This window comes from Archocentrus centrarchus, chromosome 19, assembly GCF_007364275.1.
Source record: "Archocentrus centrarchus isolate MPI-CPG fArcCen1 chromosome 19, fArcCen1, whole genome shotgun sequence".
NCBI classification, from domain to species: domain Eukaryota; kingdom Metazoa; phylum Chordata; class Actinopteri; order Cichliformes; family Cichlidae; genus Archocentrus; species Archocentrus centrarchus.
The window spans coordinates 7392235-7406204 of NC_044364.1; the positions used below are offsets into that span (position 1 = coordinate 7392235).

General features: G+C 41.5%; 1 protein-coding gene across 6 annotated transcripts in view; it reads left to right on the forward strand.

Annotated features, from left to right (window-relative positions):
- The window catches only part of trrap (transformation/transcription domain-associated protein), an 86178-nt gene that overhangs the window by 25418 nt on the left and 46790 nt on the right, over nt 1-13970 (forward strand). For 5 of the 6 annotated variants that reach the window (XM_030754533.1, XM_030754529.1, XM_030754528.1 and 2 more), the window contains 7 exons: nt 3200-3328; nt 4711-4977; nt 6239-6445; nt 10315-10473; nt 10762-10899; nt 11973-12083; nt 12869-13015. In XM_030754533.1, coding sequence (XP_030610393.1) covers nt 3200-3328; nt 4711-4977; nt 6239-6445; nt 10315-10473; nt 10762-10899; nt 11973-12083; nt 12869-13015 — 1158 coding nt within the window. The remainder of the gene's footprint in view (nt 1-3199; nt 3329-4710; nt 4978-6238; nt 6446-10314; nt 10474-10761; nt 10900-11972; nt 12084-12868; nt 13016-13970) is intronic. The other variant, XM_030754532.1, reaches the window with a different exon arrangement.

Below are 13970 nucleotides of genomic sequence, written 5' to 3' on the forward strand. Positions count from 1 at the left end.
GTGTGTGTGTGTGTGTGTGTGTGTGTGTGTGTGTGTGTGTGTGTGTGTGTATACTTGTTAAAATGAAATTTTTTTGGTGATAGATGCATCAATTTTTGATACCATAAAGCCCGGCTTATAAAAAACACCACCACATTTGATAAATATGCTAATTTGAAAGCAGCTTTGACAATAACACTAGATTTATGTTCTGGACTTTTTTCATTGTAGAAAAATAGATTTAATGTCATAGATTCACCATAAGTGCCCCGTCTCCATGGCTCGCCTGCGTTGCTTCCTCAATGTCGGACACATAGCATTTAGGGACCTGATCTCTGTGACTCTTATGGTTAGTGTTTTGTACCAGAAGTTCTGTGACAGAGTGGGGAAGGTCATTTTGTCTGGTTCTAGGACCTCAAGAGGCTCACAGATGAATGCTTCTGTACTCTCTACCTGACCTGCTGCTGCAAGCATTACAGTCATTCAGGCTGCTTTTTAATTAAGCTCCCTCTCCCGCATGCAGGCACTAACACACACACACACACACACACACACACACACACACACACACACACACACACACACACACACACACACACACACACACACACACACACACACACACACACACATTTTGAACAGCTGTAATGGCACATAACCTGGCACAGAGAAGCAACAGCGCTGCTGTTAAGTACAAACGGGTCAGTGGGGAAGGCCTGTCCTGGCATACAATAGCACACATCCAAATGGCTGTGTGGTAGGAATACACAACTATGCACTCACAGGTACACAAACAAGAGACTGCCATGTGCACACACACCCCAAATCCAAGGACAAACAGTTGTGTTTCTGATGCTGCTCACTGCACCTGTCCCTTTTGCTCGTATTCAGTTTGCATTCCTTGAGCCGCATACGGTCTCTGAAAATGAGAGGCAGAATAAAGGCAGAGGGGAGCGAGTTCAGCCAACTCATTCTTCTGTCTTTTTTTCTTGGTGGAAATGCTGCATTAGAAATTTTAGTAGGGTTTACTCTCTTAGCTAGCAGAGCTGCAGCACCCCGCCACGCTCACTCCCCCAGCAAAATTTTGCTCCTATTGTTGTTTTTTTCCCCCCCTTAATTGTCCTCCACTGGTGTGCAGCAGATGCTGGCTGTGCAGATGAAGCAGAGACCCAGACTGACAGGCGTGATGTGTTTCTGTGTGAATATGTTTGTGTTGATTGGTGTATGAGTAGTGAGCATGAGAATGAGTGTGGGTGTTGCCTCCATTGACATTTAAATAATTGCCTGTAGCATTTATCATAGGAAATTGTGGGTGTGTGTGTGTGTGCGTGCACTTTCTCAGGAAATCCTGGAGTTGGAACTTCAGGTTCCTATGGAACATCAGAACGGTCTAGGAGAGTATTTCAAAGAGAAGAGTGTCTAGAGAGAGAAGCAGAGAGACAGCAGAGTGGGACAGCAGCAATGAATCATCTGTGGTAGCGCAGACTGACCCCGAGCTGCTGCTGCTGTGTCGCTTCTTTTTGTTTTATCCAAACACTTCTTACAGAAAACCATTTTTGTGCTGTTCTTCTATTCAAAGGCCTTTCATTATTTGTGGAATCCATCTCAAGTAGACGAGCAAACAAACAATTTATGAAATTTATGATGTGCTGTGCATCTGTTTTGCATTCTGCTGCTTCTCTTTTTGTTCCAAAAAAGTGCAGTAGAACATTTTATTACAATATGTACTGCTACCACCTCACCCCCACCAGTTGAGGCATTAAACAACAAGCATGTGTGCATGTTTTTTGTTAATACCTGTACCCTGTCTCGCATGATGATCTAAACAACAATGAGCAAGATTAAAAAAAAAAACGACTTTATTTTTCATATTCAAAATATTATTGTTGTGCAACTGTAATACTAATGCATATTGACTTTTAGTCCGCTTGTCCAAACAGATTAATTGCTAAACCATTTTAATTAAAACACATCCTTAAAATCATCTGGTTTGCTTGGCTATGCGCACTCAAAGGGGAGAGTGCATCTCTTCATCATGTGTAAAATGAATGTACTGTTTGCATCAAGTAGTGATTCTCATCATTACATATTTACTGTGGCTTAGAGTCGTCTTTTTTTTTTTTTTTCCCTCAAACACAATTATCACAACTACCCTTAATTGAGCTCAGAGACGAAATGTGTTGGCGCTGCAACACACACAAACACACAGACTTGTTGTATGTGAATTGAAAATGGGATTTAAGATAATTAAGACACCTGCAGAATGAGATCTAGGCTATTCGCCCAGAAGTATACGCTCCTGCAGGAGCACATCATCAATGACATTATAAAATTATGCTGTTATCTTACAATGATTGATATCAGAGAAGCTTAGAATTAATAGGAACAGATGAGAGTGAAAAACAGAGTAATGCTCAGTGTGTGTTCTTTGTTTCTTCATTTGGGAATGTGTGTGTGTCTCAGCTTGCTTGTACATTGCAGAGAGAGAGTGTGTGTGTGTGTGTGAGTGAGAGAGAGAGAGAGAGAGAGAGAGAGAGAATATTGTGCTAATGGAGGAGATGGAACATATGCTACCACAGCTCATTCTCCACTGAGCAATGCCCTGTCCTCCCAATGATGGATTGAATAGGGCTGTTCATTAATAGATAGCAGCTTCTTTAATAAATGCAGTCGTTAGCTGCATTGTGGTTGGGTTAGTATGGAATTTACAAACTAATCAAGTCTTCATTCACATTCCCTGTTAAAATATTCTAAATCTTATTGATTTTTGTTTTTGCTTTAAATGCTCGGAGATTCATTAAGAAAATATATTACGTTTCTTTGGTTTTATCTCAGAGTATAAATTGTTTTCTTTCTATTCTTAAATGTTACATCATTTATTGCAGTCATTTGGGGCTGCAATTGACATTGCTGTGGTCAAGTATGTCTTTTTTTTTTTTTTTTTCCTCTGCAATCACTTTATTTATTTTTTACTGTTATTGTCAATCTGAAAAGTGTCCTGTGCTCATTTCCATCCCTTTCCTTGTTTCATCACTTAATTATTTGCCACTGAGGGCTGATTGTGTGCAGGATTTTCTTTAATGTAGGTTTGAAAAGGGTACACAAGGTGATTTTACTGATTAGTTTCTCCTTTCCTGAAAGTGTGCTATCAGTGGAATCATCCATTGTAATCTCTGCAGAAAGGGTCAAAGCTGTAAACTCCACTTTTCTTCTTTAATAGGTACTGCAGCACATCCTGAATCCAGCCTTCCTGTACAGCTTTGAGAAGGGAGAAGGTGAGCAGCTGCTTGGTCCGCCCAACCCTGAAGGAGACAATCCTGAAAGCATTACCAGTGTCTTCATCACCAAGGTACACATGCAAATATATAGACAGATCTCCCCCATTTTTAACATTTCTTTTCTCACAGTCAGTCGACAACCCTTGCTGCCTGTTTATTACATGACTTTGTGTCTTTATTAATTTTTCTGATTTCATTAACTGCTGTGTTTCCTCTCATAAAGTCCGACACCTCTCCTTAGACCCCTGTCACACTGATGCAAAGAATCCTGCGTGTGGCTGCGGACGACGGTCCACAGCCACACGCAGAGAGAACGTGGAAATTCTTCGCAATATTCCTCAGGTATCCGGCAGTGTTGGCATAACGAGTTTTCAAAAATTAGGTGCTGCCTTATTTTTGGCTGCGGGTGCGTTTGCGATCGACATGCAATGCACGCGATGGCTCCATAATACACATGTACGATCCGCTAACAGCCCGCAGTCCTCCGCAGTCAGGCTGAAGGTGGCAGATAATGACGGCTTAAGAAAAAAGAAAAATTTTACAGCCCCTCTGTGATCGTCTGCAATGATTTTTCGCGCTGTCGGAACTTCCTACCAGCGCAGTGATCCGCCGTCATCCGCAACACATGTTCGGCATGTAGTGTTCGTCCACAGCTCTCTGCAGGATTCTTTGCACCAGTGTGACAGGGATCTTACAGAGGCATCATCAGCTACATCCCATTTTGTCTTCTTTTCTTATGGCCTTTTACTTTAATTACTGTTATTTCATCTTTCTCTTCTTCCTTTGATTCTCTTCTATGCGTCTTTGATTTTTCTGTCTTCCTCCCACTAACCCCTCTCTATTTTGTTATCACGTTTGATTCATCAGACCATAATTTCTGGTGTAAATGTCACAGTGTGACCATGCTAAAGGTCAGCATGTTTGTTTGCACTGTAGCAGATCTCATCACTGACTAACAGCAATCCTAATGGCTGTTAATGGCTCCTCTACGGTCTGGTTAAAATTGATTTCCTAACTTATCTCCCTGTCTCTATGTACTGTACTCCCTTCTGTACCTCTTCTTCAGGGAGTTGGTTTTTGCTTTGGGTGATGTAAGGTTTTCAATATGTGTAAAATTTGATTGTGTGCTTATAAAGTATCATTCAGAGCAAATGAATTTTAGTACACTTCAGCAGTTTAAACACAGTTTATTCAATAGAATATCTTTTTATTGCTTGTGTACATATCAGGAGACTTATTGATCTCCATCGGCAGCTGGAGAATTAGCATAACAGGCCTAAAGCATTTTTGTGTGATTGGAAAAAATGTTTTTTGTAGTATTCATACAACATCCCACCAAGTCAAGTCCCGAGGATATACTGTGCTAACTCTCTGCTGTAGATTACAAAAGCTGTATCCATTTCTGCTTCGCCCAGCAGTTTTTAATGCCACTTCTTTCACATCCTTCTCCAAGGTTCTGGACCCGGAGAAGCAGGCTGACCTGTTGGATTCTCTGCGAATCTGCCTGCTGCAGTTCTCCACCCTGCTTGTGGAGCACGCTCCCCACCATATTCATGACAACAACAAGTCGCGCAACAGCAAGCTACGTCGCCTTATGACATTCGCATGGCCTTGCCTGCTGCCCAAAGCCTGCGTTGATCCAGCCTGTAAATACAGTGGTCACTTACTGCTGGCCCACATCATCGCAAAGTTTGCAATTCACAAGAAGATTGTCCTGCAGGTGAGAGCTAATGCAAAGAGAGAAGAGGAACTCAGTGGAATGGGGATTTAACACAGTACAGAAAATAAAGATGAAATGTGGGGAATCTGAGTAGCAAATATGAAAACAGACCGATTAGGAAATGATTCCATACTAAAATGGACACAGAAAAAACACAGCAAAATAGCAGATTTGAAAATAAAAGAAAATGCAGTACTTAAAACAGGTACACTTGTTTTCTGAGTGGTGCTTATGAAGAAAGTGATGCTGCAGAGTTGTGAAGATGGAAGGGCTATGTTGGGTGCCCCTGGTTCACTAAAGCCCTTTTCAGCCACGCGCTCTTTTCCATTAATCGGTCGGCCTCTGAATGTGTCAACTTCATGGGCGATTGAGCACCCCGGTGCCTTTTCTGTAAAAGTTTCAGACGAAAATCTCACTATGTCAGATTTAGTAATATTTACATATCACTTTCAACGCTGCACAAGTCTGAACTGTATACAGACACATTAAAGGACTGGCCTGCACAAGATTATGGTATACTGATGTAAGAAAGAACCAAGAAAGCAGCCCATTCATCAGCAGACTTCTGAGGACCTTTGCAGGCTTGCGGCTGACATGGACAGAGATTTTAATCAAAGGCTGTCTTCATCTAGAAGCAGAGGGAATATAAAGGACTGGGGTTGCAATGAGGCAAAGGAGTAAGAGGTGCAGGCTATGCAGATGGCAGTGTAAAAAGAGATGTAGGGCACTCAGAGAAGTTCTTTAGAGAAGTTTTGAGCCGGGTGTCTTGCATTATGTCCCTTCATGTGTGATTAGAAGTACAAATCATTAATATTTTTAAGCTATGGTCTGTCTTGGTTTAAGCTGAATCTTTTGAATAGTCAAAGGTAGAACTTGTGTATATGAAACTATGACTCTTTAGTTGCATTTCAGCAAGAAAAAATTCACTGCTCAAATAACTTAACTTTTAAATTTTGTGTCTGGTTTTGATGGAGTTCAGCAGTTGTGGAGCTACCTGAACAACTCCAGCAATGAAGCATTTGAATTCATGCCTGTCAGTGGCTTCTTTCACATCTTTTCCAACTCTGTAAGGGAATTGGGAATGTGTTGAGGGTGTGTGTATTTGTGTGTGCATATGTAAGAGGGATAGAGGAAGGGATTGTGTGTGTTTTCTATGTTCTCTGAATCTGCAGGGAGAAAACAGCACTTCCAGGGAGCTGGAAAATTTTAGCCAAAAACTTGATATTTACCAAATTAGACATGCTGTGTGTGCTCTATGCAGGTCTTCCACAGCCTGTTGAAAGCCCACACAATGGAGGCCCGGGCCATTGTCCGCCAGGCCATGGCCATCCTGACTCCAGCTGTGCCTGCCCGCATGGAGGACGGCCACCAGATGTTGACCCACTGGACTCGCAAAATCATTGTGGAGGAGGGCCACACTGTCCCACAGCTGGTTCACATACTGCATCTCATTGTGCAGCACTTCAGGGTGAGTAGATTTATGAAATGAAACGAAATTCTGGCAGCAGTGCAGTTCCATATGTCAGACCACCACGACCAAAAGTATTGAGTGCCATGATATCCTCCTGGGACAAATGGAGCAAAGCCCTCTGTAATTTAAATTAACCATGACAGATTTGTCAGACCCCTTAATAATAGCAAAAGTAATATGCTTCTAAGGATGACAGTTCAATATCAGCATTTTCTGCTGTACAGTTTCTCGTGTTGCGAGGTAAGCTGCCACCACACATACTGAGAGGTTAAGTGCCACTCAAGTGTACACATAGACATCCATTTAGTGTCTCTGCCAGCTCTCTGCTCAGCATGCTCACTGCAGGGAACCACGTTGGGGGAGACTGTTGAGGCGCTAATTTTACTGATTATCTAAGTACCCTGAATTACATGACACATCTTAATAAGTCCTAATGGGGAAGGAGCATACTCATTAAAACTTTGATGATCTTATGTGGACCAATTAGAAATGTTTATGATTTTAGTTAATTTCAGTTTTATATTGCTTGTAGTCACAACATTTGTGGTGTGCTCTGTCACTGAGTCGAAAGCTGGACTCTTAACATCAGTGTGTAATAATGCTTGTGTTAACCACCTGCTGCCCGTATAAGACTTAATGCAGATACAGCTTTAAACGCACCCTTCACAGTGGTGATTAGCAGAGTCAAAGAGCATCTCATGTGGACAAGTCAACAAAAGCAAACGATCATTGGGCTTTCTATTCGCCTTCCTCCATAAACTTGAAAGACACTTTTGCCCTCTCGCTTCTTCAGCTGATGTTCACCGCCTCGCCAGTCAGAGAGCGACAGTCTTTTAGCAGAAGACTGACATTTCCCTCAGCTCCCCTCTCTATCTCACTGACAGGCTGCTCTCACTGGGCCAGATGACTAATCTAATGTAATCACATCAGCATAATTACACTGGGGAGGAGATAATGACAGACAGATGAGAGACTTTGTGCGTGCGTGTGTGTGTTTGATAAAGAAATGGAGAGATTGTGTGCGTGTTTGTCTGTGTGCACACGTGATGGACAGGGCTTAGCCACTCTGTCATTAAGGGGCTGTGAAGTCCTGCTCTATCGGCTATAATTACCCTCAAAGTGAGAAGCTTTAATATTCTTTGACACTGACAAAAGCCCTTAGATAGACATCTCATCTCTAGCTCCTTTGTCTGCATGTGTGTTTGAGAGTCCCAGTTCAGTTTTCGGAAGCTAAGTGACTCTTGAGCGTGACACTTGAGTGGGGCTAAGTGCATGTCATCATGTCCTTGAGACTAAGTAAGAATTTGATGTCAGAGTTTGCCTATTCTGACTGAAAGTCTCAAAGTGATTGAGCACCCCATTTAACTTTGCATGTGTTATCACCCTAAAGTCTAAACTGGAAGGTCTAGAATACAGAAAAACAAACTTTTCCTGTACATGTATGTACTTGCCCTTTCACTCTTTGTTTTTGTTTTGTTTTTTTGTCAACCTTCTCTATATTAACACATTGTCCATAGACCAAATGCCTTGGAGCAGATGGAGCTGCCACAAGAGAGGGCTTTCTGAGAATCCTTATATATGATTTTAATAGAAGCACAAGAGTAAGATGCAGCAGCTAGTAACAGATGTAGGCCATTGTTTTGGAAGGTTGCTAATGCGATAGAAGAAAGTCTCATACAGCACTATACAAAAGTCTTCAGCTACCCCTCATTTCTTTATATTTTGTTTCCAAGGAGCCAGACTTTCCTGTAACATTTTAAAGTGGTCTTGAGCAACAGTTCTCCAGATTTTCTGAAGATCTTTCAAAGTTTTTCTTTGGACATTGGCTGCTTTTTCACTCATTCTCAGTCCACTCCTTGTACCTGACCATTTTCATTTGTTTAAGTCACTTAAAGACTGACCTATCGCCCATTCAGGCATAAATAAATTGGAAAAAAATCAATGCAAAGACCTGACAGGACCTGAGAGATACATCTGACAGCTGAAGCTGATCCATCTAATGTCAGAAATGGTCTCAGTGGAAGGGTGACTGTCAAGAAGCCATTCTTAATAAATTCTGAGTTAAGCCAAATTACACAGAAACTGGAGTGAAAATTAGTGGAAACAGGTCAGATTGAGTGATGAATCCAAATTTGAAATTTTTTTTTCAAACTGTTGCCAGAGAAGGTCAGAAGAGAGGTGCAGTAATGAGACACAGAGCCATCTGTAAAACATGGTGAGGCTGCATGTCAAGCCTGCGTTGAAATCTTGTCAAAATTGATGAAATTTTGAAGGCAGAAAAGCACCATCAGATTTTGATCTATCATTCAGTACCATCTGGAAAGTGTCTGATTAGTAACAGTTTCATTTTTCAGCATGACAGTGATCCCAAACACTCTGCCAATGCAGTAAAAGCATACCTGGATAGAAAAACACGCAACGAAGCACTATCAGATTGGCCTCCGCAGAGCCCAGACTTCAAGATTACTGAAGGAGTGTGGGATCATCTTGACAGAGAACAGAACAAAAGCCAACATCTAAAGAAGAGCTTCGAATGTCCTTCAAGAAGCCTGGAGTACTGTTCCTATAGGCTACTTAAAGAAATTACAGAAAAGCTGCCTAAGAGAGTTTAGACTGTGTTGAAGAATAAAGGTGGTCATACCAAATATTGACTTTCAAGCTTATTAGAATTGTACAAACTGTTTTTGCCTTATATACTGTTTTTCCATATATGTTTGCATCTGTCTTTATTGCTGCACCTGATTTTCCAAGCAAAATACAAAGAAATGAGGTGTGGCTCAAGACTTTTGCACAGTACAGTAGCAGAGTGGGATTAAACTATCTACATGAACAAGGAAGTGGTATCTTATCTGAAAGTAAACCTCAAAGACAACTTCAATGTTTCACATTTTTCCCCAAAGAATTTTTTTTTTTTTTTTTGTCACACTGAAATTTGAGCGTCTTTGAATCCACATGTTTGGGCTGCAGCTACGACAGTTTTTGTATGAGTAATGCTTTTTTATGGGTCTATAGAGTTTAAGTGGTTACACTTCATGCAAAACAAGCTTGTTTTTTAAAGCCTGTAATCTTGTCATCCACACTCATTTTCCACTCTTCCATACTGCATCTGGTTTTTACAGAGCGCCCGTTCAAGTTGTGAGATATACAGACGAAAGCAAAGCGCGCCTCAAGCCACAGTGCAATTTATATTGAAGTTTAAGTTCATCTGGTTGGCCTTACTGGCTGTTGTATTCACTTGCACTTCTTCTGCCTCTTTTAAACTCTGCCATTGGCACTGACAATTATCTGTTTGTGGTGTTTTGTAAAAAGAAAATGCACTAATCCATCCTGCCAGTTCCTGTGTAGAATATTAAACATGTAAGCTTTTGTGAAACAGATACTGTATGTTTAATATCTACTAATAATACAGTCAGTTCTATAGCTTTTTCAACATTAACACAAGTTCAGGTGTTTTAAAAAAACCCTGAAAATGGAGCAACTGTGTATAACAATGTCTGCAATTTCTGAACTGTTCAAGGGATTTAACAGATACATAGCTTTAGGTCTACACTTCAATCGCATGTTAATTGCTTCATTTCAAATCTATTGTGGTGAAATAATTGCTTATGAGGTTCTTAGACTTCAAGACAACTTTGGCAATTGTTTTCTAACAGTTACAAAATAATTGAAATTGTTCAAATCAATGAAAAAACAAACAATACAAACAAAAAAGGAAAGCACTGTGTGCGTAGTCTGGAGTCTTCTGACGACAAAGTGGATGATGTCACTTGCCTGTTAGCAAAGAAAGGGATGTAAAAAAAGATTGTATAGTTTTAGTACTTGTTGATCATTTTCAAAGTTTTACCTGGTGTCTTTTTTCCCCCAAGGTGTATTACCCGGTTCGTCACCATCTGGTGCAGCACATGATCAGTGCAATGCAGCGTTTGGGCTTCACCCCCAGTGTGACCATAGAGCAAAGGAAGCTGGCTGTGGACCTGGCTGAGGTGGTCATCAAGTGGGAGCTGCAGAGGATCAAAGACCAGCAGGTAAACGTACTGTTTTTACCAGTCTGTGGTGGTCATGAAGCCTGTTGACATACAGAGTCACTAAATTATCTCACTTCTCACAATAATCTGTCTCACTGCAGGCTGATGATGCTCATCAATTCACAAAATAAACCTTATTTATCTTAGTGGGTAAAATGTTTACTGAGTTGTATAACATAAATACTCATTACTCATGCTGCTGTAGTGAGAAACCTCAACATTATTGCAGAAAGACAATTATATTGTGTTAACTGTTGGATTTATCTCCCTCTTTCCTTGGAACGACAGCCAGAATCTGAGGCTGAAGTAGGGCCTGGTGGTGAAGGGACCAGTGGGGCTGCTATGAAAAGAGGCCTGTCTCTGGAATCTGCTGGGGCTGGACAGGATGTCAAGAGATTCCGTACAGCAACTGGAGCTGCTTCCATGGTGGGCTCAGTAATTAGTCAGATGCCAGATGAATGTGGCTGTGACTGATGGGCCCTCGTGCCCAGACAGATTCTCTTACCTTCGAAGTTCTCACTTGAAGTCCTTGTGTTACTTCCTTCTCTGGGTGTTTGCGGAACAGTTTGAAAGCTACTAATCAGACAGGCATTTTTTCTTTATTTTTCTCCCCCCACAGCGATTTATTGAATGAGTCTGAGGGGAAACAAATTGCTAACAGGATTGACAGCAGGATTGTTGGTGTTATTCAGCTTGCATGCAGCAGCAGTATGGCGGCACCACATCTACTTCATCATATCACTCTGCAATCTTTTGTTTCGAGGTCTTTTGGGATACCTTTGTTATAAGAAGTGCTTGTTCAAAATTTAATCAAATTTGTTAATTTGCACTAATGCCAGTCTTTAATACATGCAAGATTATCTTTCAAAAGGCAGTTTATATTTAGATTAAAGACTCTGAAATTGCCTCATGATATTGCCTGATGCGTCTGGAGTTCTGCCACAATCAGCTTAATGTTGCACGTCGTAGATTAGAGGGCATAATTGGGCAGTAACAACACGGTTTGAATAAAGCCTGCTTTATTTATTATACTGTTCATAATGAACTCCAAAATGTAAATATCCTTCAAAGTATGTTGATTTAAAGATAATGCATTTTAAGATGGCTAGTTTTTCATTTACCCTGTCCTATCCAGAGTGTACCCCACCTCTAGCCCTATGACAGCTGGAATAGGCTCCAGCACCCCTGCAGCCTGATGTCAGGCAACAATTTAATCTTTTTGAGTTGTCGATGTTTGTGTCTGCTTGAGCTGTGGAAATGTTAATTGCTCAGAAAGTTGGCGGGAAAGTTATCGGACAAATCCTCCTTTTTGTAGGCAAAAACCTGCTTTTGTGCAGCGTTTCTATGCAGCTCTTTCAGTACTGCTGCAGTTTTATTGTGAAGTTCTTTATTTTTTAGTGCCTTGTGGCTGCATTCTGTAATTGTTCTTTTGTCCAAAAAGGGAAAAAAAAAGAAAAAGTTCTTATATATTTGACAGATTATAATGTTTATGTTGTTAGGTATTTGGACGCAGCCAGTCCATGCCAGGCACAGAGAGCATGCACAACAAGCCTGTTGAGAAACAACATACAGACACTGTGGTCAACTTCCTCATCAGGATTGCATGCCAGGTAAGACCTCACCCATTTACCTCCATCTCTCTCACTCTCTCTTTCTCTCACACACACACACACACACACACCAATATATATGTTCTAACATCCATTAGTCCTTTCAGGTAGGGACACCTATTCTAACCACTCGGTCGGGTGAGGATAACGCTCACGCATGCACACACAAGCGCGCACACCCACACATCCTTTGTGTCCTTTGTGCGTCTCCTCATACAACTGTCCTTTGGTTTAGAGTCAGTGACGACCTTGGTTACAAGCCTGAAATAGACTGCTGAGATTTCACTCACCTTGGCTTTTCCTACTTTCTTTTTTTGGGCCAAGTTTCATTCTCACTGTTCATCCAAGCATCTCTGTTGAATTTAACCTCCCCCACCCCCCCATATAACCGCTGGGGATCACTCACTGCTCACAGAATGCTCTATAGCAACATAATCTTTTCTTTGTATTCCTCTTGATAAAAGTGTATTGTGATACTGAATTGATCCCAGTAGAAAAATTATGTCCTCACTGGCCCGAGGGATTGTGATCAGCCAAAGGACACCACACCTAGAGCTGATAGTGATTCATTGTGTTTGTCAAGGATGCCTCTCTACAGTGGATGCTTATCACTGTAAAGGTTTGCACAGGGAATGTTGAACTATATGAATGTATGGAGACAGTCCTTGTCTCTGCTTGCCCTGTGTGATGTCTCACCTCTTTGAGACATCATTGTAATGTTGAAGATGAAGGCCTATTGTCACCGATGATGATAACACCAGTCTTCCTGTCCCTCTCCTTTCTAGGTGAACGATAGCACCAGTGTGGCTGGGTCTCCGGGGGAGTTGTTGTCTCGCCGTTGTGTTAGCCTGATGAAAACCGCCCTCAGGGCTGACATGTGGCCTCGTGCTGAGCTCAAGCTACAGTGGTTTGACAAGCTACTAATGACAGTGGTAAGATGGCATGTGCTTTGAGAACGATTGTCACTTTAAGACTTCCTGCATGCTTCATATATCCAGATCCATGCTTGGTGACATTTGTGGTGTAAAACCTGTCATTATTGCTGTTATTCTGCACTGCATTTCCCAGAGATCAGTTGTCAGTGACTATGTTGAGACCTCTAGGGAGCAAACAGTCTAATATGCTCTACTATTATCTTGACTCTTTTGTCATGGCAAATGTTGCTGTTCTGGGGGTACGTTTAAAAATAAATAAATAAATAAAGCACAGCATTTACGTAAGTTTGTTATTTGGACTTTAGTAAAAGTATTTTTCAAAATATTTCAAACTAGTTTGAATAAAATCAAAACATTCAATCTTTCTGTTGTTGTTCAAGCTCCAAGCAATAAGCAGCAAACAGCTGAGGATAACTAATAGCTTCCCAGAGAAGTTTTCCCTGTCCCCGCTTAAGCTCCGTCTTAGTGTTTGCTCTAACACCTCAGAGTCCTTTGTCTGTTATCAGTAATGCATGAAGTGAGGCGCCAACCACCATAATGACAAAATAATGACAGTGGTGAGATAACAGCACTCTATCCGGGTTGGCCTGTGCCTTCTCATTCACCCCCCCCCCCCCCCCAAAAGCCCTCTTCATCCTAAACTCCTCATCCTTGCTTTCTGTATCGCCCCACTGTGACTCAGTTCATCTGTCCTCGCCTTTCACTCTGTCTCTAACCACTTCCTCCTCTCATCTCTTTTCCATCCAGCCTCTTATCGGAGCCCTTATTCTCTCTCTCTTTTTATCCATGCTTCTTCTCCTTCTCTACTCATCTCTCTGGTCTGATTTGGCGTCACTGTTCAGACAAGGTTATCACCATGCGCCGCCGTTTGTCACGTACTGCCCTTGTTCTCTTTTGGGGATCACTTCATCGGCTGCACCCTTTTCTTTCCCTACATGCACTCTCACACAAA